This window comes from Theileria annulata, chromosome 1, assembly GCF_000003225.4.
Source record: "Theileria annulata chromosome 1, complete sequence, *** SEQUENCING IN PROGRESS ***".
Lineage (NCBI taxonomy): Eukaryota > Apicomplexa > Aconoidasida > Piroplasmida > Theileriidae > Theileria > Theileria annulata.
Window position 1 is genome coordinate 702085 of NC_011129.2, and position 22660 is coordinate 724744.

At 32.4% G+C, this 22660-nt stretch overlaps 14 protein-coding genes across 14 annotated transcripts, besides 27 other annotated features; 7 read left to right on the forward strand and 7 right to left on the reverse strand.

Annotated features, from left to right (window-relative positions):
• Positions 1 to 14: 14 nt before the first annotated feature.
• Positions 15 to 930, forward strand: TA06285 (exosome ribonuclease PH (Rrp42); the record flags this gene model as incomplete). The annotated part of the gene is made up of 4 exons (XM_948783.1): positions 15 to 173; positions 213 to 434; positions 473 to 624; positions 657 to 930. The coding sequence occupies 4 exons, from the start codon at positions 15 to 17 to the stop codon at positions 928 to 930; spliced, it is 807 nt and encodes a 268-aa protein (XP_953876.1).
• Positions 931 to 964: 34 nt separating this feature from the next.
• On the reverse strand, positions 965 to 3574 carry TA06280 (uncharacterized protein; the record flags this gene model as incomplete). Its single annotated transcript, XM_948784.1, has 1 exon — positions 965 to 3574. One exon carries the CDS (start codon positions 3572 to 3574, stop codon positions 965 to 967), a length of 2610 nt encoding a protein of 869 aa, XP_953877.1.
• Positions 3515 to 3574: a sequence feature (Signal peptide predicted for TA06280 by SignalP 2.0 HMM (Signal peptide probability 0.983, signal anchor probability 0.000) with cleavage site probability 0.784 between residues 20 and 21).
• A 237-nt stretch (positions 3575 to 3811) lies between these two features.
• Positions 3812 to 4170, reverse strand: TA06275 (uncharacterized protein; the record flags this gene model as incomplete). Its single annotated transcript, XM_948785.1, has 3 exons — positions 3812 to 3914; positions 3946 to 4031; positions 4087 to 4170. 3 exons carry the CDS (start codon positions 4168 to 4170, stop codon positions 3812 to 3814), a joined length of 273 nt encoding a protein of 90 aa, XP_953878.1.
• A 97-nt stretch (positions 4171 to 4267) lies between these two features.
• Positions 4268 to 6083, forward strand: TA06270 (uncharacterized protein; the record flags this gene model as incomplete). The annotated part of the gene is made up of 9 exons (XM_948786.1): positions 4268 to 4369; positions 4465 to 4611; positions 4643 to 4750; positions 4783 to 4892; positions 4924 to 5101; positions 5156 to 5225; positions 5256 to 5572; positions 5603 to 5765; positions 5797 to 6083. The coding sequence occupies 9 exons, from the start codon at positions 4268 to 4270 to the stop codon at positions 6081 to 6083; spliced, it is 1482 nt and encodes a 493-aa protein (XP_953879.1).
• A 220-nt stretch (positions 6084 to 6303) lies between these two features.
• Positions 6304 to 8163, forward strand: TA06265 (Tpr-related protein family member, putative; the record flags this gene model as incomplete). The annotated part of the gene is made up of 1 exon (XM_948787.1): positions 6304 to 8163. One exon carries the CDS (start codon positions 6304 to 6306, stop codon positions 8161 to 8163), a length of 1860 nt encoding a protein of 619 aa, XP_953880.1.
• Positions 6367 to 6435: a sequence feature (10 probable transmembrane helices predicted for TA06265 by TMHMM2.0 at aa 22-44, 144-166, 176-198, 205-227, 242-264, 392-414, 429-451, 501-523, 543-565 and 578-596).
• Positions 6733 to 6801: a sequence feature (10 probable transmembrane helices predicted for TA06265 by TMHMM2.0 at aa 22-44, 144-166, 176-198, 205-227, 242-264, 392-414, 429-451, 501-523, 543-565 and 578-596).
• Positions 6829 to 6897: a sequence feature (10 probable transmembrane helices predicted for TA06265 by TMHMM2.0 at aa 22-44, 144-166, 176-198, 205-227, 242-264, 392-414, 429-451, 501-523, 543-565 and 578-596).
• Positions 6916 to 6984: a sequence feature (10 probable transmembrane helices predicted for TA06265 by TMHMM2.0 at aa 22-44, 144-166, 176-198, 205-227, 242-264, 392-414, 429-451, 501-523, 543-565 and 578-596).
• Positions 7027 to 7095: a sequence feature (10 probable transmembrane helices predicted for TA06265 by TMHMM2.0 at aa 22-44, 144-166, 176-198, 205-227, 242-264, 392-414, 429-451, 501-523, 543-565 and 578-596).
• Positions 7477 to 7545: a sequence feature (10 probable transmembrane helices predicted for TA06265 by TMHMM2.0 at aa 22-44, 144-166, 176-198, 205-227, 242-264, 392-414, 429-451, 501-523, 543-565 and 578-596).
• Positions 7588 to 7656: a sequence feature (10 probable transmembrane helices predicted for TA06265 by TMHMM2.0 at aa 22-44, 144-166, 176-198, 205-227, 242-264, 392-414, 429-451, 501-523, 543-565 and 578-596).
• Positions 7804 to 7872: a sequence feature (10 probable transmembrane helices predicted for TA06265 by TMHMM2.0 at aa 22-44, 144-166, 176-198, 205-227, 242-264, 392-414, 429-451, 501-523, 543-565 and 578-596).
• Positions 7930 to 7998: a sequence feature (10 probable transmembrane helices predicted for TA06265 by TMHMM2.0 at aa 22-44, 144-166, 176-198, 205-227, 242-264, 392-414, 429-451, 501-523, 543-565 and 578-596).
• Positions 8035 to 8091: a sequence feature (10 probable transmembrane helices predicted for TA06265 by TMHMM2.0 at aa 22-44, 144-166, 176-198, 205-227, 242-264, 392-414, 429-451, 501-523, 543-565 and 578-596).
• Positions 8164 to 8359: 196 nt separating the features above from the next.
• TA06260 (Tpr-related protein family member, putative) lies at positions 8360 to 11380 on the forward strand (the record flags this gene model as incomplete). The annotated part of the gene is made up of 1 exon (XM_948788.1): positions 8360 to 11380. One exon carries the CDS (start codon positions 8360 to 8362, stop codon positions 11378 to 11380), a length of 3021 nt encoding a protein of 1006 aa, XP_953881.1.
• Positions 8417 to 8485: a sequence feature (11 probable transmembrane helices predicted for TA06260 by TMHMM2.0 at aa 20-42, 54-76, 98-120, 127-149, 164-181, 190-212, 274-296, 309-326, 868-890, 911-933 and 938-960).
• Positions 8519 to 8587: a sequence feature (11 probable transmembrane helices predicted for TA06260 by TMHMM2.0 at aa 20-42, 54-76, 98-120, 127-149, 164-181, 190-212, 274-296, 309-326, 868-890, 911-933 and 938-960).
• Positions 8651 to 8719: a sequence feature (11 probable transmembrane helices predicted for TA06260 by TMHMM2.0 at aa 20-42, 54-76, 98-120, 127-149, 164-181, 190-212, 274-296, 309-326, 868-890, 911-933 and 938-960).
• Positions 8738 to 8806: a sequence feature (11 probable transmembrane helices predicted for TA06260 by TMHMM2.0 at aa 20-42, 54-76, 98-120, 127-149, 164-181, 190-212, 274-296, 309-326, 868-890, 911-933 and 938-960).
• Positions 8849 to 8902: a sequence feature (11 probable transmembrane helices predicted for TA06260 by TMHMM2.0 at aa 20-42, 54-76, 98-120, 127-149, 164-181, 190-212, 274-296, 309-326, 868-890, 911-933 and 938-960).
• Positions 8927 to 8995: a sequence feature (11 probable transmembrane helices predicted for TA06260 by TMHMM2.0 at aa 20-42, 54-76, 98-120, 127-149, 164-181, 190-212, 274-296, 309-326, 868-890, 911-933 and 938-960).
• Positions 9179 to 9247: a sequence feature (11 probable transmembrane helices predicted for TA06260 by TMHMM2.0 at aa 20-42, 54-76, 98-120, 127-149, 164-181, 190-212, 274-296, 309-326, 868-890, 911-933 and 938-960).
• Positions 9284 to 9337: a sequence feature (11 probable transmembrane helices predicted for TA06260 by TMHMM2.0 at aa 20-42, 54-76, 98-120, 127-149, 164-181, 190-212, 274-296, 309-326, 868-890, 911-933 and 938-960).
• Positions 10961 to 11029: a sequence feature (11 probable transmembrane helices predicted for TA06260 by TMHMM2.0 at aa 20-42, 54-76, 98-120, 127-149, 164-181, 190-212, 274-296, 309-326, 868-890, 911-933 and 938-960).
• Positions 11090 to 11158: a sequence feature (11 probable transmembrane helices predicted for TA06260 by TMHMM2.0 at aa 20-42, 54-76, 98-120, 127-149, 164-181, 190-212, 274-296, 309-326, 868-890, 911-933 and 938-960).
• Positions 11171 to 11239: a sequence feature (11 probable transmembrane helices predicted for TA06260 by TMHMM2.0 at aa 20-42, 54-76, 98-120, 127-149, 164-181, 190-212, 274-296, 309-326, 868-890, 911-933 and 938-960).
• A 447-nt stretch (positions 11381 to 11827) lies between the features above and the next one.
• TA06245 (uncharacterized protein) lies at positions 11828 to 12565 on the reverse strand (the record flags this gene model as incomplete). The annotated part of the gene is made up of 1 exon (XM_948789.1): positions 11828 to 12565. The coding sequence occupies one exon, from the start codon at positions 12563 to 12565 to the stop codon at positions 11828 to 11830; it is 738 nt and encodes a 245-aa protein (XP_953882.1).
• A 2097-nt stretch (positions 12566 to 14662) lies between these two features.
• Positions 14663 to 14965, forward strand: TA06240 (protein-transport (SEC61), beta subunit; the record flags this gene model as incomplete). The annotated part of the gene is made up of 3 exons (XM_948790.1): positions 14663 to 14691; positions 14739 to 14837; positions 14869 to 14965. 3 exons carry the CDS (start codon positions 14663 to 14665, stop codon positions 14963 to 14965), a joined length of 225 nt encoding a protein of 74 aa, XP_953883.1.
• Positions 14879 to 14938: a sequence feature (1 probable transmembrane helix predicted for TA06240 by TMHMM2.0 at aa 47-66).
• A 270-nt stretch (positions 14966 to 15235) lies between the features above and the next one.
• On the forward strand, positions 15236 to 17029 carry TA06235 (uncharacterized protein; the record flags this gene model as incomplete). Its single annotated transcript, XM_948791.1, has 9 exons — positions 15236 to 15367; positions 15476 to 15584; positions 15614 to 15822; positions 15885 to 16188; positions 16222 to 16331; positions 16366 to 16481; positions 16541 to 16649; positions 16684 to 16896; positions 16937 to 17029. The coding sequence occupies 9 exons, from the start codon at positions 15236 to 15238 to the stop codon at positions 17027 to 17029; spliced, it is 1395 nt and encodes a 464-aa protein (XP_953884.1).
• A 393-nt stretch (positions 17030 to 17422) lies between these two features.
• On the reverse strand, positions 17423 to 17870 carry TA06230 (uncharacterized protein; the record flags this gene model as incomplete). The annotated part of the gene is made up of 2 exons (XM_948792.1): positions 17423 to 17608; positions 17640 to 17870. 2 exons carry the CDS (start codon positions 17868 to 17870, stop codon positions 17423 to 17425), a joined length of 417 nt encoding a protein of 138 aa, XP_953885.1.
• Positions 17871 to 18211: 341 nt separating this feature from the next.
• TA06225 (uncharacterized protein) lies at positions 18212 to 18775 on the reverse strand (the record flags this gene model as incomplete). The annotated part of the gene is made up of 1 exon (XM_948793.1): positions 18212 to 18775. The coding sequence occupies one exon, from the start codon at positions 18773 to 18775 to the stop codon at positions 18212 to 18214; it is 564 nt and encodes a 187-aa protein (XP_953886.1).
• Positions 18776 to 19700: 925 nt separating this feature from the next.
• On the reverse strand, positions 19701 to 20237 carry TA06220 (uncharacterized protein; the record flags this gene model as incomplete). The annotated part of the gene is made up of 1 exon (XM_948794.1): positions 19701 to 20237. The coding sequence occupies one exon, from the start codon at positions 20235 to 20237 to the stop codon at positions 19701 to 19703; it is 537 nt and encodes a 178-aa protein (XP_953887.1).
• Positions 19824 to 19892: a sequence feature (3 probable transmembrane helices predicted for TA06220 by TMHMM2.0 at aa 7-26, 31-53 and 116-138).
• Positions 20079 to 20147: a sequence feature (3 probable transmembrane helices predicted for TA06220 by TMHMM2.0 at aa 7-26, 31-53 and 116-138).
• Positions 20160 to 20219: a sequence feature (3 probable transmembrane helices predicted for TA06220 by TMHMM2.0 at aa 7-26, 31-53 and 116-138).
• Positions 20178 to 20237: a sequence feature (Signal peptide predicted for TA06220 by SignalP 2.0 HMM (Signal peptide probability 0.655, signal anchor probability 0.233) with cleavage site probability 0.142 between residues 20 and 21).
• A 574-nt stretch (positions 20238 to 20811) lies between these two features.
• On the reverse strand, positions 20812 to 21621 carry TA06215 (uncharacterized protein; the record flags this gene model as incomplete). Its single annotated transcript, XM_948795.1, has 2 exons — positions 20812 to 21489; positions 21583 to 21621. 2 exons carry the CDS (start codon positions 21619 to 21621, stop codon positions 20812 to 20814), a joined length of 717 nt encoding a protein of 238 aa, XP_953888.1.
• A 318-nt stretch (positions 21622 to 21939) lies between these two features.
• Positions 21940 to 22594, forward strand: TA06210 (cytochrome C1 heme lyase, putative; the record flags this gene model as incomplete). The annotated part of the gene is made up of 2 exons (XM_948796.1): positions 21940 to 22382; positions 22453 to 22594. 2 exons carry the CDS (start codon positions 21940 to 21942, stop codon positions 22592 to 22594), a joined length of 585 nt encoding a protein of 194 aa, XP_953889.1.
• Positions 22595 to 22660: the final 66 nt, after the last annotated feature.

Genomic DNA, 22660 nt, shown 5'->3' on the forward strand with positions numbered 1-22660 from the left:
TTTATTTTGTTTCTATGGATTTTGTGAAATCGGCAATCTCTTCCAACTTAAGGCTTGATGGAAGAAAATTTGAACAACTTTACTCATTAAATATTATACCTAATATTTCTTCAATCGCACATGGCAGTTCTCAGGTCACATTTGGTGACAACATAGTTCAAACAACTGTTAATGTATTTAATTAATTAAAATAATTACACATTTTAATTCAGTTTTCAATTGTTTCGCCTGAAGATTCTACTCCTGACGAAGGCATAATTGATTTAACAATCACTGGAACTAACATCTTTGAGAACTCTGAGTTATCGCAGCGGAACTACGAGATTCTATGTAACATATTGTACGATTTAGAATTTCAACACGCTTTTCTTGACCTTAAATCTCTGTGCATTTTACCAGGCCAGCTCTGTTGGAATATAAGAATACACTCAACTGTAACTATTTTACAAATAAAAACTAAATAAATGTATAGGTTGTTAAAAGAGGCGGGTGTGTAATTGACGCTCTCAGCATTGGAGTTTTATCTTCTCTCATGTGTTCTGATGTTCCAGATGTCGAGGTTATGTTCAGAGATGAACTCGAGTCATATCAACGGTCAAACCTACAGTTGAAGCTCTCTCTAGAGTTAGTTTAATCGTATTTTAATATAACATTAGTAAAAATAAGATTATATCTCAACTTGTTGAAAGATTCCCTCTGATAACTTCAGTTGGAAAGGTTTCCAAGAACTACCTTTGGGGTATGACCAGAGAAGAGGAGTTATGCTCTGACGGAACAATGTCAGTTGCAGTGGATAAAACTGGAAAATGCTTATCGGTCAAGGCCAACGGGTCATGTTTTGAGCTAAACTGTATACAAAACCTAATAAACACCTCGACTGAAATTACTCTCGACAACTTTAACAAACTAAATCAATTTATATCATCGTGAATAATATTAATGTATACAATTCACTAAAATTAGTTTAGTTCATTATTCCAGAATATTGCAGGTAGTAAATTGGACTTCTGAGAAGAATCTGTTCGTACTCTTTATAGTTGGCTTTATAGTTCATGAAGGATTCAGTCATGTCAGACATATTGGGCTTGATGAGCCTCATTCGGTTGAATCGATCTCGTTTGTTCTTTGCAGCTGCTCCGCGTATTTGTGTTGGTTCTTCCCTTAATGCGGAACTATAACTTCCTTTAACTCTGTTGTACATTGTAGTTGATATGTGATGTGGCAGGTTATTAGGATCCAATGTTGCAAGCATTAGAACACTTGGATTTATTCTGAACTCGTTAACGTATGGTGGAAGGTTTAGCTTAATCCGCCACACCTCGTACTGCTTACACATTACAGTTGCTGCAAAGGCTATGAAGTCTGCAGTCCTCTTTGGAATTTTAAGATCTGCAATCACCTCTTCATAATCTGGGTGAACTTCACAGAAAAGGGAATTTTGCGCCATGAAAAGTATCCTTGCAACTCTGTCGTCCAGCGCTTCCATTGCAAGCTTTCTCAAGGTTCTCCGGTATATCATATCCCTAAAATATTCTACAGATTCCAGTCTGTCGTAAACCTCATATGGCTCAAGTTCTCCATAGTACCTCACAGGTGATTTACCTGGACGTCCTGTAGGACTAAGCCTGGACCTCAAATACCTTGGAATCCTATCTGTCGGCCCAACTTCCTTAGAATAGTAAGCATCTATGGCTTCACTCAACCTGTCAGGGGTTACATTTAAAAATTTTGCTACACTATTTTTCAAATGTTCATCTTGTTGTTGTCTCCTCATGTAGTCGTTACAGCTCTTGTCACCTCCTCTTTTATTAAAATGGTCCTCAATTTCTATTATTTTCCTTAAAAACTCATTAAACTTCTTATCGTCTATATCAAACTTTTGTGAATATGGATTTTGGTGTCTCTTTTCATCATTTTTATCTTCATCTTTTTGGTCATCATCCACCTCGTCTTTGTATAGTGATTCAAGTTCTTCCTTAGTGATAGCCTTTTTCTTATGTCTATATATCATATTACCTTGGATTGGTTCCAGGTATTCATAGAGTTTAAGTCCCTTTTTAGCTAGTCTCAAGGTTCCTATTGGCAGGTGCTCTGGAAGATTTTGTCTCAAAGCTGACAGTTTCACTTGATTGTATGTGAACAGAAAAATGTCCAGAATGAAGTTTGTTCCATAATCGTTAATTCTTTTTGGTGAAATTTCATACAGTCTAGTCGTAACTGCATCAAGTGCGTCTTTGAAGCATGAAATCATAACCTTAAAAAAATTGGGATTTATTCTCCTCTTATAAATGTTTATTATAGCTTCGATGAATGGTGTAAAATAAAAATCAAGCCTATGTTCTATTTCATATTCACTATCATTTATTATCTGGACCAATTTTTTAGCATTAAAGTCTGGGGGATGGTTAACAGTTGGTTCTGAACCTTCACTTACAGTTTCATTATTTTTTATAGGATGTGTTTGTGATTTACGAAAGAATGAGAATATTATCTCATTATCTGTCGGTTTTCTGCCTATTAACTGTTCAAGTAGCTTCAATGATGAGTTAAAGAACACTAGATCCTTGATACACTTAATCAGCACACTTATGTTACGGAGCGAATCTTTCGTGAATACATTCAAATCCAACTCTTTAACAGTCTTGATTCTAATTTTCCTTAATATTTTTTCGAATTCTTCAGTTAATGTCTTTTCCAGCTCTAAAGTGAGAAAGAAGCCTGGGATTTTTTCCTTTCCAGTCTCATAATCAGACTTGATATAAGTCTCTTCTGCTGAATTATATTTTATTATCCTATACATAAACCCGTATGTGTTATCCAAAGTTGTGTTAAAGCAATTTTGAAACATCTTTGAAAAGTACGGGAAGATTGAGATTTCGTAAAGCCTGGTGAGAAATCCTGACGTTAACGTTACCAGTTGTATTGGCATTGTATCTTCAGGTTTCTGCTCATAATTAGAGGACTGGTACAATCTGTTCATGATTGATGATGGGATGCTCAAAACTAGACTCTCAACTTCTCCCGATGAATCGTTCATGAACATCCCATTTATCTTATTGTACATTTTTTCATTTATCTTATATGTTTTATCTTTATGTTTATGGTACACTTTAACTGGGTGTTTTCTTTGCGATGTTTTAACTTGTGTTTTACCCATGTATTCTTTCATATTGATTACTTCATCCTTTATATTGTACAAAATTGGTATTATGTCGTAAAAATCAGGCTCATAGAACGATGATGTGAGCGACAAAATCGAATTTAGAATTCTTTTTGAGATTGTCAGCTCAAGATTCGCTTCTGGTGATTTATTACTTTCATTATCACCTTGATGTGTATTGGAATCCTCGACGTCACCTGAGTTATCATTTCCTTTTGATGAGGATTCCTTCAATTTATTAATAAATCTTGACGATTTATCATATTCTTCAAATGATAAATCATTTAATAAACAGCTTTCTTTGTTAAAATTATTTATGAATAGAGAATTGATTCTATAATTATTAAATCGAATTGTAAAACATGATTTAACAAGCAATAACACAATTAAACTTCTGATGAGCAAATTAAACATTAATATATAAACAATTTCATTATGCTAAAATAAACTAAATAACAATTATTTATCATTTAAAATATTATAAATGATTATATTATGGTTGAGTGTGTTTTATTCTTATGTTTAAAATATATATTTACTTATTATAAAATTAATGAATTAATATATTATAAATATATTTTGTAAAAATATTGAAATGTGAGATATTTAAATTAATCTTATGGAAGGATGTGACTAATACATATTGAGAAACTATTTATCTTTAAATAAATCAAAATATGATTCTATGCGATTTATTAATTTATCAAATTGATGTACTTCTTCTCTGTTTAGCCACATTAATTTATTTCCTAATCTGAACGTGATATTAATGTGTTACATCTTACTTGTCAATAAAACATAATACAGGTTCTAATTTCCCATCACAATCACGTTTTCCCATAAATACAAAACATTTTTTACCAGAAGGTAACTACAAATTATTATTAATATAATATAATATTAGTATATTGGTGTATGTGTATTACATTGAGGATTGTAGATTTATTGTTAAATTGTGGAGGCCAATATACAAATCTTTTAAATGTCAAATTATAATTTCTATATAACATCAATAATATAATTAATATAATGTGATTGAATACATTTGTCCCAACAAGGAATACATAGTATTGTTTTACTTTTTATATATAATTTTTATTTTTAAATATGATGCAACCTATACGGACGTATAACTTACCACCTTTCTCAGAACTGAGAATTATCACAAATGACCACTTCAATTCTATTCCCTTAAAACCTTCCATAACAGTATTTCTTCTATCAATTATTTATATTATACCTAAATTATTACAATAAATATTATTTATTTCATTTATTTTAACATTTATAATTTGTTTGATTAGTTGATAAAGAAAAATGATAACGAGAGTGCCGAAATATTTGGCAAGGAGTTGGTCCCAGGTGTTGAAGTAGCCTTAAACGAAGGTGAAAGAATCGCAATATATACATGGAGTGGCTGTACTCTTCAGATTAAAGGTTCAATATTACAGGTAGACTCTTATTTTCTAACAGATTCCTTAGGAATATGAATCTTACGATATAAATATAATGAAGGAGTATTTGAATATAATAAATTTGCTGAATATTAAAAGACAGTTATCGACTATTAATAATACGTTTGGACCCCGAGTATGTTATGTTACTATATAAATCCAATTTAGATACTGGTAACTGGTTCACCATCGAGTGGGAAGTCCTCTTTTTGTACAATTTTATGTAACTACGCACTAAGGTTTTCATGGAAACCGTTATTTATCGACGCAGATCCTAGGTACATAATTTATTTATTATCACTTCTTTAGGTCAAGTTGTGATAAGAGTAGTCTTAAGTTATACCCAGGCACTGTTGGTTGTGTTTTGTATGATAATATGGATATTGCAACAAACCCTTTATTATATTATTATGGTTATTCATATTATCAGGATAACGAATTCTTATATTTACACGTAATAATTAGATCGAGTCAATTAGATTGTCTAGTTAATTACAACATTTAGTTAGAATGTTTAGAATATTTTAATATAAATTATTAGTTGATGAAGTTGTTGAATGTAAACATTGAGTTGATGCTATACAACAACGATAATGTTATTAAATCCTCAGGTAAATATATATCAATTATATAATTTGTAGGAATAGTAATTAATGCTCCTTATGAATGTAATAAGGATATGATTGTAAAACTGTGTAAAATATATAAAGTTAGTGTGATTGTGGTAATTGACTCTCCCTCAATTCACCAGGAACTGATTAAGCACTACAAGAACGAAAAGAACAATATTGACATAAACATCGCAAAGTTGGCATACAATAATATAATTATAAATGATAACGAGACTAAAAGTGATAATCCTGAACCCGTTAAACGTTCAGACGCCAGTGAGAATTCAGCAAACAATTCCGACGAGATGTTAATACTCTCATCCTCAAAACTTGAGGGAGTTATATCTGTAACTAATAATAACAATAATTTTGTTTAGGTTGACAATAATAGGCTAAAATATATAAATAATATGAACTGGAACAAGTACTTTGAAATAAATAACTTGGGCCGGAACCATATCATTAAAGTTAACTCAAGCACAATAACCTTTATATATATTGACATTATAGAGCCTCTTACTAAAGACGCACTTCCCACCAGTACTTTGTTCACATTTACCATATTTTTTAGATGAGGAGTATGTCATGAAGCATAAGGAAATGTACTGCAATGCTTACACAGATGACTTGTTGCTTCTTAATAATCTCATTGTGGCTGTGCCTGCAACTGACGACATTAAGCTCATTCCTTATACTAATATTTTATCTTTCTTTCACATCAGATCAATAGAGTCTACTGCCTCTGAGGATAACACCTTTACCATATCACTATGCTGTCAAACTTATTACTCTCCCTCTTCTCTTCCGAAATACTTACTTCTTCCAAGGGATTTTAAAACTTTAAAGTATAACCCCTAATGTACTATAGTTCTGAATATCTGTTAGTATATATATTCTACTAAATGTTATCATAATGTTTGTTTTTGTTTTGATGGATACTGTAATTTTAAGTAATGTTTCTGTAATATAGTAATTTATAGACAAATAATATAGGTAATATAAGGAACGGAAAGACTCATAATCTACTGCTAATATATATACTAGAGGGACTCACCTAGATCAACAACTCCAGGGTTAGATGGCAGAGTGTCCTTACTGTGGAAGTGCTAATAAGCAGGCTGGTGGTGGTACTGAGGACTGTCCATATTTGATGGCAGCGTATGTATTTGCCGGTCTTGCTATGATGCTCAATATTAGACTCTCATATAGTTCTGCTCCATATGCACTCATTAGATTTAGGTTGCCGGAGAACCTATTCAGTGTGTTTGTTAGGAGAATGGCTAGTGCTTTGGAACTCTGGTGTTTACCTAGTATGTTACTGGGTAACATAATGGAATATGGTCTTAAAGGATACTATCAAATTAAAAACTACGAGTCAGACTTCGCCAATGGCTTCAATCTCAAAGTCCCTTCCACCATCAACATCACCGACAGCACCCCCAAAACCATCACTATCAAAAATCTACCTCACGTAAATAACACCTTCACTCCCAGACTTGAAAAATTCTATTGGATCGTAGTTCCTTCAATTATAACTCAGTGGTTAAACTTCCTCACATATGTAATACTATTGTTTGTCTATATTTCGGGTGGTGATCAAGGGCATCTAACTGTATTTTACTTTGTTATCGCAATTTCAGGATTTGTATTTGGTATTAACATGGTATTACTGTATGCCGTTGACTGGAATTATATACCTGTCTATATGGTTGGTGAAAACTCATTTCCAATTGTAACCTCATCAATTCACTACATGACTACGCTGATATTTGGCAATCGTAGGAAATGGAATAGTGACTTCATCATAGTCTGGATTGACATTTGGGTAGCAATAGTAATCTCCCTTGTGGCCGCTTTTCTTTGGACCCTAGCCTATGGCTACTATCGCAATACTCAAAAAGAAGCAATAACTGGTTATCCTGCTTCTACTAGTACTACTATTACATATGGTACTAGTAGTGAATGTACTAAGCATACTGCTACTCCTGTTGGTAAGGCCACTATTACGGATCCTACTGATGGTAAGAGTCCTACTCTTACACTTAACGTTAGTGATACTGCTACTAATCTTGCTGCTATTCAGGAGACTCAGTGTAATGTTGATGTGGATACTACTAAGAAAACTCTTACTATTAAATATGGTGATGAATGTATTACTATTACTGTTGGTAGTATAACTAAAGCTAAAGGTCCTGTTCTTTATGGTCATATACTTACTGAAAAGTTTGATATGAGTACAGTTCGGGGAGCGATTATTTCTCCTACACTCATGGTCATTGTTGGCATGGGACTAGTGTATGCCATTTATCCTGGTATTGCACCTGGTATGATTGTACCATTTTATCTGGTTGATAAAATTGAAATGGTTCTTCTCATTGCCACATTTTTTCCACCTGTAATTGTAGCTCTTCTTAACAGAGGATCATTTAATGAATCTACTAAACCTTATTCACCTAAAAACATATACCAATTTCATAAACCTGAGGATACTGAAAATGGCTTCGGCGGATGGCGACCATACAAAAAACACGTAAAAGGATCAGCAAACTGCGAATCTGAATCTACTATTGATAATTGGTTTTGGCACTTCTTTGATCTCCTAATTGTCATTAAAATATCACTGGCTGCTATATTTATATATTCACTTCATTACAGAGAATCTGCAATATCTAGATCTATAATTAATCAGCCCAAAATGTCCACAATCCTTAGTATAATATTTTACATGTGTCATGAATTTTTGTTGGCATTAGGTTTTCCAGGTGTGATTGGTAATAATGGAAGCACATATGTTATGCTTCCAGCACAGTATGTGGGCGCTCTATTTATGATATTTTTGGCATTTTATTCAGAGGGATACATTATAGAATATAAAAGTCATGATCCAACTCATTGGCCCACAGAAAGTATGAATAGGTGGAATGTGGTATGTATTTGACATTATTTGGTAATTATCTAATTGGGTGGTTGGATTTCGGTAATAATTTTTATTATGATAAAGTTTAATGTTTGTAATGATGGATAATCTGATTTTAAATAATATTTCTGTAATATAGTAATAACGTGCATTAACTTATGATCAGTTACTAATTAGTAAGCTAGTATCACAGTGTAACTGGTTGATTATCGCAACAATGACGACTGACAATAAGCCCCCTTTCGGAGAGCATCCATTGAAGATCTCAGCATTTACTTTCGCCGGACTTGCTATGATGCTTAATATTCGTCTAGTTTACAGTGCTGCTCCATATGCATTGTTGAGGTTTAAACTACCTGAGAACCTTTTCAGTGTCTTCGTAAGGATTATGGCTGGATCTTTAGAGCTTTGGTGTCTACCAAGTATGACAATTGCTAACGTTATGGACTATTTTAGACGACGACTTCTTAGTGATGATAACTGGAAAGATTGGTACTATCACTATCAATCTATATTTTGGTCTTGGGCTAACTTCTTAACATTTGTCATATTGTGGATATCATTTATCATTGGTGGTGAGGCAGGTAATGTTACGGCGTTTTACTGGGTTGTGGCAGCATCTGGCTTTGTGTTCGGTATTAATATGGTTATGGTATATGCTATGGAGTTTCAATACCTCCCATGGTATATGATTGGTGAAAACTCCTTCCCAATGGTGACCTCACTGATGCATTATGTTGGTACTTTATTCTTTGGTAATAGAAGGAAGTGGAACAGTGACTACATCATTGTCACTATTGATATTGTGATATCATTGGCAATATCCCTCGTTGCAGCTGTACTGTGGACTTGGGCCTATTGGGACGCTAAGAATGATGGATATCCACCTTCTGATCCTAATCAGAGAGTTTGCAAAACCTTCAGTGTTTCTGGTACTACTGACCTGACATACTCACTAAATCCTAACTATGCAGATAGCCATGCCGATGGTACCGATAACTGTGGTTATAAGAAGTCTTATGCTTATTGGTTACACTTTATACCGCCAAGTCTTATGGTTCTTATTGGCATGGGTCTAGTATACTGTATATATCCTGGCATTGCACCTGGTATGATTGTACCATTCTATCTAATTGATAAAATTGAAATGGTACTTCTAATAGCAACAGCATTTCCACCAGTAATCATTGGTATAATGAAACAATATAAGATTAATCCATATATACCTATGGGTAACTGGGGAACATATCACAAGAAGGCTTGTAAAGGTGGCAGTAATCTGGAAAGTGGAGGTGGTACTACTGAACAATGCAAATGCCCAAATGGTTCCAGCAGCTCTAGCTCAAGTGCAATACTAAGACTTCATAATACTACTATCAAAGCCTCTGATGGCCTTATAGCCATTGCCACAATCAAAGTCACCAACAGTACTGGTGGTGGTACTCCTTATACTGGTCTCATCAACACAATCAACAATGGTACTCTCAGCAAAACCGGTGATCTCAAGATCAACACGAAGCTTCAGGTTGGTGAGATACTAACACTCAGTGGTCGAGGTACTGCTAATGGAGGTAATGAGATCAATATTAAAGGTACCATAATAGTTACTAGCCCTGGATCTCTTGGACAAACCATAACTCTTGATGGTCTTCTAGCTGGAACTCTAACCCTCAGTGATGCTCTTGCAGGTAGTATCAATGTAACCAAAGAAACTACTGGTGATAGTCTCAACGCCAATACTCCAAGTGCTCTCGGTGGTATCACTGTAAATATCGGTGGTAGTGGTGTTACAGGTAATGCGACCATAACAATCACTGCTACCAAAGATAGAGATGATCTCACATCCATAAGTGAACAGGTTAACATAAGAGATATCAAACTGACCAAAGCTGATGGTGGTGCACTCCGCATAAATACCACTGCTCTCAAACCAAATGACACTCTAAACCTCATTGGTACTGCCACTGCCACTAGATTCACAAATATCAAGGTGTCTGGCATGATCACAATCACTAGTGGTAATGGTACACTTGGAAACACTATAACATTCACTGATGATGTTACTAGTTCAGGTGCCCTGACCCTCGCTGATGATCCTGATGGTGAGTCTGTCAAAGTCCAGACTGGAGGTACTCTAACCCTCCAAGCTAATATTTTGACCGTTCTCCAAAATACTAACTTTAGTCTCATCAGTCCTGGTAGTGACAAACGTGTTCTTACCTATGAACCTAGACTTGTTACCGAATCCAGAATCACTATAGGAATCAAAACCTCCACCATTGGGAAGGTAACTCTAAGTGGACTTTCACTAATACCCGTATGTATCACCAGTACTAACAATTTCAGTGCCACTGCTGATCTATCCCTAACCCACAACCAAAGTGCTTCTACTGATCTCAAAACTACTGGTGGACTCACCATCAACAGCACGAGCCTCAGCGGTGCCACTGTTACAATCACCAAAGACGAAAAGGACAAAGTCGCTAGTCTCTCCAATGGTGATCTCCAAACCAGTACCAATCTCGTTCCAGGTGACACACTAACCCTCACAATCACTAAAAGTAGTACCGAGACCAAACTTGAAGGTAAAATCACTGTAACATCACCAGGAAACCTCAATGGCAATCTAACACTCAAAGGTGGCCTCACAGGAACCATCAGAGATCTAAGTGTTCGTGGCGGAACTCTCACCGCCTCGAATGTTAATATCACCAATCTGAAGTATGATCCTGAGGAGTTCCATGTCAATCACGAATCTACTCATTGCTGTTTCTGGGGTGGTAAGGTCTTTAAGTGGTCTGACACTAATCCTAAGAATGTTCCATGGCATATTCCTGTAATTCTAGGTCCATTTCAAATCTGTCTAGCTGTTGTATTAGTTTATTCACTTCACTACACAGACTCCAACATATCTAGATCCATTGTTAATCAACCCAAAATGTCAACAGCGCTCTCCATTATATTTTATATGTGTCATGAAATTCAGCTTGCTTTGGGGTTCCCAGGTATAGCTTCTGATCCTAACATTCTTCTTCCAATGCAACTGATAGGTGCATTCCTTATGGTACTTCTTGCCTTCTATTCTGTAGGATATATAACTGAGTATAAGCGTAATGATCCTTTAAATTGGCCAACAGACGGCATGACAACCTGGAATTCCCTGTGTTACTGGTTAAAGATGGCGAGCAAAATTACCAATAAAAATTTCAAACAATTGTTTACAACTGAAACAAGTTGAGATCTAGTTCTTACATATCAAAAATTGAAACAATCACGAACATTTTCGATGATTTGATCGGATTTATGGTAGTTTGTTGTGGTGTTTGGATTTCTGTCGTACTGAACTTATTTAATATTCTGATTACAGATATATAATTTCAGAGATTAATAGCTTATAACTATGGTATATTAGATACACTATACAATAAACAGTATGAAATATACATGGTCAAAAAAGCATGAAAAAGGAGGTATAGTAGGGGTAAAATGTGTTAAAATAAAGTGTAAACAATGAATAAAGAATACATTAAGTGATAGTACAAAGTACTATAGGATAAACTTAGTAAACTGCAATGTATAAATCATGTTAGGTTATGGTGTATAATATACGTAGTGAACGTATAGTGGTATGGTGATCTAATCATAATAAGTATAGTCATTTTTTTAAAAGATTCAGAGAGCAGTTCTACTTTATTAATTGATTTAAATTGTCATTATAGAATTCAAAATCATTGTGGTTGCTGTTTTGCATTTCATTGTTGTAAGGTGTTAGTTCCAAATATTGTTTTATTTTCGGAGTCAAAGAACTAGCTGTTGTCTCGGGAGTTGTGCATAATTCCAAGATCGCATCCAACCTCTTTTCTAAATTCATCATCTTTGCATCATCTCCGGCATTGTATGCTATGGCCTCTTTGACATAGGTAGGGTAGTAAGTGTCACTACCCTCATGGTTTAGCTGGTTGTTCTGACTGTTTTCTTGTTTATTTAATATGTAGTGTAATTGTATTCTATTTTGTAACATTATGAAAAATTTATTTGATATATCTATATCTAGGTTGAATCTCTGAGAAAAAGATTTCGGATCACTATCCCACAGAGACCAATTCCAGTGCCAATTTAGCCAGACAAGATGTGATGAGATTCTTTCTCTAGAATTGTGGAAGAAGGCACATCTTTGAGAAAAAACGCATATATTTAACACGGCCATCCCACATCTTTTAGTTCTGTGGAGCACTGGGTGAAATATCACTTCAAGTTTGCTATGAGACAGAGCACATAGACCATCTTCGCAATTTCTGCCTAATGGACACTCAATTGGTATGTAGAAGTATTGTGAGGGGCACCGGCGCTTGAATCTGTTGGATGAAAAAGGGTGAGATTTGCGCGGATTAAATCCCTTACTAACTGGCAAAAATTGACTCATATAAATTTAGAGAAATAGTGGGAAAATAATCAATGTCGAGGGTAGTGTATTAAAATGAGAATCAACGGCTGTTGTGTTATTTGTATATAATTATCATTTATTTTATCTCAAATTCATATATTTAATAAACCCAATAAATGATTTAAATTATTCTGAGCTGCTAAATTTAGTTTTCTAATGTGAGTATCACAGAACTGATTCGTATAGTGCAATGTGCAAAAACCGACAATATTATGTTCAACACGTCGGGAATGGAGTAATTTTAATAATTAAATAATATTTCTGTTCAATAAAACAGTAAAATCTTAGAGAATTTGAACAACCTGAATTGAGACCTTTTCAGTCCAAATCAGAACAAATCAAAAAAAGGACAAAAATAACATTAAATCCTATTGGATTTCTAAACGTTTAGGCTATTCTTGAATAGTTAAGAGATTGAATAGACACAAAAGACTTATATATGAAGTGTTAATGTCCGTTTCGACACAATCACCTGTAAAATCTTATAAGTTAATAATAATTGATCCAAAATAATTTTGTCGATATTAAAATCCTAAAACTAACGTTTGAAACATATTTATGGGAGTAATGACAAGATAAGTTTGATAAACCAAGAAATAGGATATCTCACAAATCAGTACAATTAATAAACCAAATGGAGATAATCCAACAAAATTAAAATTTTGCAGAAACGGACTATATAATATTCCACTAATTCCTGAGCAGAGTTAAGAATCCAGACTTATTTGACACATCCATGTCATACACCCTATACACAGAACAAGTTATAATATGAAAGAAATACACAAGAAAACAATTTTCAAAAACCAATGTTAAAAGACCACATATCTGCAGCCTTATATTTAATGTTTCGAACTTTAGTATACTCTTCCCTTATAATGGTGTTACAATCCCTACATATTAATGTACATTTAAATAATGAATTTCTACTTCACGCACTAATTAACAATATTTTCTCCATATTATCTATCTCATTTTCTTTCAACTTACCCATCACTGTTTTGTTTTCTTTATCAATTTTCCAATTAATATATCATCCCAACCTTTTATTCCTCCTGGAATGAATAGTTATTATCTCTCAATATACACGAAATTCCACAATTCAAACTTCAAATTCTTATTTATTATGAGTATATATATTAAACAATATCATTTAACTTTAAATTATTTTCAATCTCCACTACATATTCATTCAACTATAGCTTTTACCGTTAATTATTAGTAATCCAATAAAAACCAAATACGGGGTTACTACAATCTCTATTCTACTAATAAAATGATTATAATACCACTAAGATTCAGATCTTAAAAGAATTTTGTCGTTTCAATATTCTTACCACAAACACCAGTGTTTGAAGGAAGAAAAAATATTTCAATATTCCGTAGATATAACCTTTATTCTATTTTGAACAAATTAATAAAAATGAATGAGGAGTTAGAATATTTTGTGGTAATTATGTGGTTGTGAAATTAATCTTAATAAACACGATGTGATGTGTAATGTCATGTGATCGAGTAATGAAGAAAAACAACATAGATACTACTTATATAAAATGTAATATATGCATATAAATAAAAGCCAGTGAAGCTGTTAAATAGGTGTATTTTTATATATTAATTAATTAATTAATATTATTAATGAATCGGAGTGGATGGAAAATAGAAGTAGGTAAATTTGTTATAAGAATGTGAAAACTGAATCATAATGTATTCAACTAATCAAAAGAATATTTTAGAATTATTTGTAAATATATTTTTTTAATTTTACAATATTAGCATCATAAGTTGTCAGGTACATCACTGAATTTATTTTTTGTTTTGAACCTTACATAACTTAAATCCATTTGTTGATCTATTTAAAATTATATTTATTAATCAAATAAATAAATTTATATCAAATTTATATCTATCGAAATGGTAATTTTTCATATATTAACATAACCACAAATACTTCTATATTTTATGATCATTATTTCTAATAATAAAATCAGATATAATAAATTATTTATCCTTTAATTTATTTATTAATATAAATTAATTTGTTTTTAGTCTTCAAAACAGCCTGCTCAATCTACCATGGTGGGTGGCCAACGAGTTTCCACCAGGTATTAATTATATAATCCTCTTTAATTTCTATTATAATTTATTTTAGGAGAAGAAATAATAATGAATCTAGTGGTCCCAGGTCTAACCTGCCTCCAAACTCAGGCTTCCAAAAGTACTACGGATTAACCACCACCGGATTAGAAATGTAATTTTTTATTGTTTAATTCTATTTTTAGGGACCAACAGTCAGTTCTTCTATTGGCATTGATCTACATGGGAGTCGTAGTAGTAATGCACATCGTATCAAGAATCAACCTTGTTTACAAGGGTTAACTTAATTCGTTTACCCTTTTATTAAACTTGTCTTTATTGATTAAATTTTGATCTGTTGGGATTTCTCTCAATTTTTACATCATTTTAAATATATATTACAACCATACATTTACGTTATATTATTTTATATTTAATTATATTTAATTATGTTTAATTTTATTTATTATTTGACCAACTTTTAAAAAATTCATTTCTATGTAATATTCTTTAATAATTTTCAGTATTCTATGACTTTAGTTTCCTTATTAATTTTGTTAGATTCCTTTATATATGTACAATTTTCCAATTCAGTTTTTCCAAAATTTAAGGATAAGAACCTTAAAAGTTAATAATTTTAATTTTTTTGACCGCTTCATCCTGTTTACAAGGCGTTTAATTTCAAGTCAAACATCCCCTACACACGTACTATTTTAAATACTCATCTAATTCAATATTATTCATTTATACTTCCATATCTATTAACAAACAACATTAAAACATCAATTTATTCGTTTTATTAATAATTTTTAGACTTCTAATATACCTTCAGTACCGTCAATTCATGACCCTGAAGTGGTTCGACGGCCTGGGGAAATAATAGATGTAGCTACACTTACCAGAAATTACTGGTCATTTCCAGGTAAGCATAGATTAATATACTGTTTTTAGCCGTTGGGTTTAACAGCGTTTTGGAGCTGCCAGTTTATGTCTTCGAGTACTACGATCGCAAGGATGTGAAGGAGGCGATCAGATACCTCAGAGTACCAAATGATATTTTTGGACTACCAATCAGACCGGATATACTGCACAGATGTTATCAGTTTTACAGAAGAGCAAAGGCGGGTTATTCTGAGGATATGCAGCTGTACAAGTGGGAGGTATGTGTTTTATCCAATCAAATTTACCTATACATATATACAAAATTTTCATTATAATTTAGTGGCCAGGTAGTACAAAAAAATGGAGAAAACAACAGAAGTCCGGCAAGGCCAGAATAGGCTGGAAGAAGTCACCTGGGAAGTATGTTGGAGTGTTTGCACATCCACTTCGTCCAAAGGATAACAGGACCAAGATACAAAGAAGAAGTAAACTAGTGTTTTTAATTAGATTTTTAGCGCTTTACACTGGACTGAAGATTATGCTATCAGCCAAATTTGCACAGTCCCAGATTCAGGTGGTTGACTCTTTCCTTATGGCATCTCACAAGACTAAATACGCAGTTCAAAATTTGAGGAGAATCCTTGGTAAGTAATTTTTTATTAACTATGTTTTAAAAGGTGATCGATGTAACTCAGCTTTACTTGTTTTCGAGGGTTTGAGTGACTCTAACGAGAACTTCAGGTGGTCAACAGCCAACATTCCTTCAGTACGTAGAGAAACAGTAGAGGTATGTATGTTACGGTTACATATAATTTCATCAGGGAGTTAATGTTTATAACCTTTTAAAGTACAGACAACTTGTTATAACGCAGTCTGCTTTGAGGAAACTGATTTACTACATTGAGAACTACCCCAAGAAATGCGACTGGATCCCAAAGTATTTTTCACACAATATATTTATTCATTTATGTGTAAGCCAATTAATTGTTATTTCAGGTACGCTACCCCTAATAATACGCCGGCACCTATACCTCAGAAGGTCAAGGGATGGAATTCAACCTGGATTGAGAACAAGTTGAAGGCTAGACTATCACCTGAATCAAAGGTAAGTTACTACTGATTCCAAAACTATGATTTAGGAGAAGTGGATGGAGCAGGTTAAGAACTGGAAATGGTCCAGTGACACTAAGGGTGCTCTTAAAGTTCCAAGGGATGATCCACTAAAATGCTTTAGGCTTATTGATCTTCCAATCAGTGACTCTAGTGAAATTAAAAAGCGGTTCCAGTACCTGTACGACGTTACCTTTGACCCTCCTGAAGAGGTTGAACTTGACTCCTACGAACCCATGGAAGTTAGTTTTCCAAACCACCACACATAAATTTATTATTTAGGATGAAGCCGAATCTCTGGTACAGTTTACTAATGAATATATTGAGCAGGATTTAAAAACATTACAAGAATTAAAGACATTTAAATTAAAATAATTTTTACTACATTTACTATATGTCATGCTGCCTTTTTGACCAGGTTTGAAGCTTGAAACAGCACTCTATAAATGTTTTAAAGCTAAAACCTACATTTTCATGCTATCTATAAACTTTCTCCTCCTTTTAAGCTGTTCCCTAGATCATATGTGAATTAATACTCTTACTTCAGCATTCCCACGACTTCATCCTCACAGTATCTTTTCCACAAATTTGAGAGAATATATTGCAAGTTTATGTATAGCTGAACATTATTAAAAATCTGACCATACCTTCATGAATTTCTTAATCTCAGATACTGAGTCCTTATTCATCTAAAAATGTGTAATCACTTTAATTACACAATAGATAAGACAAAGGAACATGTTTGAGATAATTCACAATTTAACAAAATTACGAAATTTTAAGATAATTTCTAATATCTATTAGTAATCTTACATTCTTTACAAGATCAAGGTATGTAAAAAGTGAGTTAGTAAAATCACCGTAGAGAACCCTGAAGTGTTCACGGAGGTCAACAACTCCTGGTTCAGGACGTATAAGGGTTTCAGAATCCAATGTGTGTTCTTCTTCATGAAACTACGTGTAAATACATGAAAATTAGTCTAACCTTTTCTGAATTTCCGAACGAATACCAGGATTCGTTGGGTGGGAATGGCGGTAAAGGACCCTGGAAGCATTTAAGCTTTTTATAGTCAAAAACCAAACCCTCAGCCTCCTTAATCTCATCCTTGATTGAATTTAACTTAGATTCCAATGAATCGTCAGGGTCTGTACACTTGAGGGAGTAGTTGGTGTAGAATGAAGGCGGCGGAGGGAATCCATAGTTAAAATCATCCATGATTCAAATGTTTTATAATAAATACTTAATAATAAATGGGCGTGATTTAACACATTGTTGCATTATTAAAAAATTATGTAAATAATTGTATTTCTACACTACAATTCCAAACTACACTAACTGCAAGTTTTCATAAACATTTATCAAGAAATTTACCAATATATACCATAAATATTAATTGTCCTAAATCTAAGTGTGTATATATACTTGTATCATTGACTTAAAATATTATATTAATACAAAATTCAAATTATTAGTTTATTTCCTTTTAAAATGTTTAAAATAAAGTTAAATGGCCTCTAATTTACTTTTCCTTTCAAATATTATCATTTCAAATATTATCATATTACAATGGATTCATAACTGTGGTTATTCTGGTTGTCCAATGTACTTTTACATGTTGATATCAAATCGTTTAATTCATCCTCAAGAACCTTTATATAGTCTGTAACATCTGAATTCAATGATAGGACTGATTTCTGACTACTTCTTATGTTAATCATGAGCACAAATTTGGATATTAGTCTGCTCGACAGGCCAAACTTTTGAAGAATTGGTATAACGTTTTCTGAGTTCATTCCCCAGTGTTTCTCCCAAACTAGCCATGACAGGTAAGAACTCAGTCTGTCATTTTCACCGTGGTAAAAGGCGCACTTCTTCTCAAGCTTGCATTTGTTCTTGAAGGCCAGGGTACACCTCTTTGTCTTATGTAAAATAGGGTGAAAAATAACTTCATAAGTGCTGTGAGATAGTGGACATCGACCATCAAGACATTTCAACATATGAGGACATTCGATGGGAATGTAAAAGTAGTTAATTGGGCAACGCCTCTTAAACTTATGACACTTAAAGGGTTCGTTTCTATCAGGGTCAAAAGAAGAAGATATTGGAATTGAAGCCGTCATCCAGAGGGTATATTACTTGAGTACAATTCCAATTATTTTAATCCATTTGATGTCAAACTTTCCACTAAGATCAACTGTTAGTTAAAAATATTTTTAAAATAGACTTCGACTGAAAATACCGAATGAATTATTATGTTATGAAGTGAGTATTTAAAGTTCAGTTAAAAATTAGAAATTAGATACTTCAAATAGTAAATTATCAAATATTAACTTGTTTTCAAATGTTGAATGACAAAAATTAAAATATCTCCCTAGTCATATTAAAATATAAAGTACATGCCTAATTATGACTTAAAACATGTTAAACAAAATGAATTTAAGAGACTTTAATAAATATTTAATAAAATAAAGACGGATAGACTAATTTTTCAAACGAATTTGTTTAGCATTTTTTCACCACAATTGCCTCATTGATAGTACATTGAGTTTCTCAAATTTCTACTTATGTCATTCCAGTCCTTTTACAATATAAATCCTTGTTTATTTTTTATTTTTGAGCGTTAATTTGTTTATTATTTCCCTTTTCTGTTTTCACAAATCTATTAATACCATACCGTCTTATCAATTTTAAAGATTTCCCATCCCACTTTTATTTATTACTTTTATTTGTAGATCCATAAGCTTTATCTTCTTTTACTCATTTTTCTTCATCTATGGTTTTCCAGTATATACCTTTTCTCCTTATTATCTCTAGTACCCATTTTTAAATATTGAATGTACAGCCTAACTATTCTTTTAATTCTCATTCCTTATTTAAATGTTTCTCTATCCAAATTTTAGTGTGTTTACATTAAATTTTAATAATATATTCAATTAATTAGTAACACTTTACATATATTATTAACCTTATTCACAATATAGTAAATATATTTAATTTGTATACATTTAAATATAAAATATGAAGTTGGTTGATTTTTAGTGTGAGTTACAGTAATTTGTTTTCATTCAGCCTTGGCACGCTGTTGTACATTTTATACATGAAATTTACAAACTCTTTTACATAAGGCTCGAAGTGAGTGTAGACATTCTTTCTCAAGAACTCGTTCATGTAAAAGTATAAAAAGAATACCCAAACGAGAACAAAAACGACAAGAACCGAGGGTACGACTTTAAGAAGCTCACTTAGTAGATACAAGACTACTAGAGAGTACAAAGACTTCACAGGGTCGTCCCAAAGCACAACGGACTTCGTTTGAACAAATACAAGATTGACTTTCCTTGAAAGAAACTTGACTACCCTGTCCACTGTGTCAGAAGTGAACAGGTCAGTATGAAAACGTTCCCGTAGCTTTGATGACCTATCTCCCCTAACGAGCCTTAAAAATCCGCCCAAAAACACAAGTCCTAGAAAACCCTTGCTGAGAAGAAATAGCGGTGGTAACTTTAAAACGTATGTTGAAAACTGAAGCGCGTTGAACGAAAGAAGAAACAAAAATGGAACTAGCTTAGATTCCTTTTCCATCTAAAACATAATAGAAATTTAATAACAAGAATAACTAAATAAATAATTTTAATAATAATTTTTAATAATATCATATTGAACTAGCAATTTATAATTAAAATACAGAGTTATCAAAATATACTTATAGAATCTGATAAAATAATTGTGATAATCTTGCTTGAATATGTTTTACCTTAAATATATTGTAACTTTTGTGTAGAATTCTGTATATATTTTTGGATCTATAGAGAGTTATAATTAAAACGGAAATGTGTTTTAATATAACCTGAACTTGCAATCAATTTATTAAATAAATTGAGCATATATTAATAATTATAATTCGATTTTTCTATCAAATACTATATGATTCATTTGTGGATGGGGTATTAGGTTTAATAAGAGTCAAAATTTACCTTAACACTAATTAGTCATAAAAATTAATTATACTAATTATTACACTACATTTATATATACTGATGTGTATACCAATTGCCACATTCCTATAAACTAAACTGATCTTATCCCATGTTATTTTATTAAATATGTATATACTTAAAATAATTTAATAACATATTAACAATCAAATTAATAATTTCTAAATCCTTTCTCTTAGTCTTTTTGCTGAATTACATAAATTGTTGTATACTTTCCCTGGTTGACTTCCCAGTATTAGGCTACAAATTGAGTGCCTAGCAAGTTTAATGCTATTGAAACTTCCCATTATGTGTATCTTATTATTGGCTAGTATAACTCTAGTCTTCGTCATATTCTCAATTGCATGTTTAGTTCTTCCATCCTTCCCTGAAATCCTTCCAATACACCTGGACAGGTGATCTCCGTGGAGCCTTTTAACATCATTTATCTCAAAGCTTTCTATGAATATATCCTCCAGCCTTAGTATTGCTTCAGCATCCTTTAGTTCAAATCCCAACATGAATGCTCTTATATAATCCTGAGCCTTCTGAAGAAGAGACAAGTCCATACCCTCACGGGAAGGTCTGACCTCAACGCACTTAGTCTTTGTACACATACGTATTTGTAACTCTAGTCGTTCCACAACAGTTCTCACTATATTTTCCCAGTTATTCTGTAAAGGAGTCATTCGGTTAGGTGGAACAGGAATCCTACGCAAGTTCACAAATGCATAGGATTTCAATCCCTTTTTAATCTTAGGCTTCGGGTCATATACTTTAATTATCTTCTTAGACCTTGTTTTCTTAGTTGATTTAACTTGATTGGATTTGTTCTTGGTAGATTTTTTAAGTTTAGAATCCTTTTTAGTCAATTTAATCATTTTATTTTACTGATTCAAATGAAAGAATTGTTATGCTTTAAATGATTTAAATGCAAATTTAGAGTTAGAAACTGGAAGGATTAAAAATATTGTCAAATGTTTTGATATCATTTAAAATCATAAAATAATATGTAATAATGCGATACTTAAACTAATGAAAATATAAAAATATTAATTTTTTATAATAAAACAAAAATAATTAAAAATAAAATAATTAAAAATATATAATATTTTAATTAATATTTTCCCAATATTGATGATAATAAGTTTCTTTTAATTTTTGAACTTATTCTCGCTTTTATTCATCGTTTTTACATTTTAATATTTTTTATTAATTTAGATTTTAATTCTATAAATTTTTTGTATTTTTTATTACTTTAACCATTGTGTATGTTTTGTTGTATTTTTTTATAATGTATTTTAATAAATATGAGCTGCCCCTCATCAAATGATACCGGGTCGTATTGTTCTTCCAAAAATCATATTGGTCCAAGAATTTCACCGGATCCTGTTGCACTTTCTAAGCTATGCTCAAAGAGGTCAAAATCTTCTATTCCTTCCAGAGATTCTCTTTGGTCTTATCCTTCACAACAGCAATTCTACAAATCAACCCTAAATAAGGGTCACAATGTTGACTCTAATTTGATTCCCACAATAGTTGAAATTCACAACTTGGTTAATGAAAAGGCATGGGAACGTGTTATGGAATATGAATCAGTTCACAAAGAAACTTGCAAAAATCCAGTTCTCGTTCATTTCGTTGGAAATAAGGATAAACATACTTTTAAATCAATTTTAAATTATATATCTGGTTACAAATTACCATTTGACAGGCACGACTGGACTGTTGATAGGTGTGGCAATCGCAGAAGGTTTGTCCTTAATATCACCTATTCAAATATTTTTCAATTAATTTTACGTTTATAATTATATATTTTTTAGATACATTTTGGAATTTTATGAAGGCTCTACTGATGATCCTAATAAACTGGGTGTGCACATCGATGTTAGGCCTGATCTTTCCTTCAACGGGATTTGTGATAGACTCAGATTCTGGGTTCACAAATCTTTTAGTGGTATATAAACCACATGTATATTATTAAACTATTATAATTTTGTACACACATTCCTTTACATATCATTTTATATA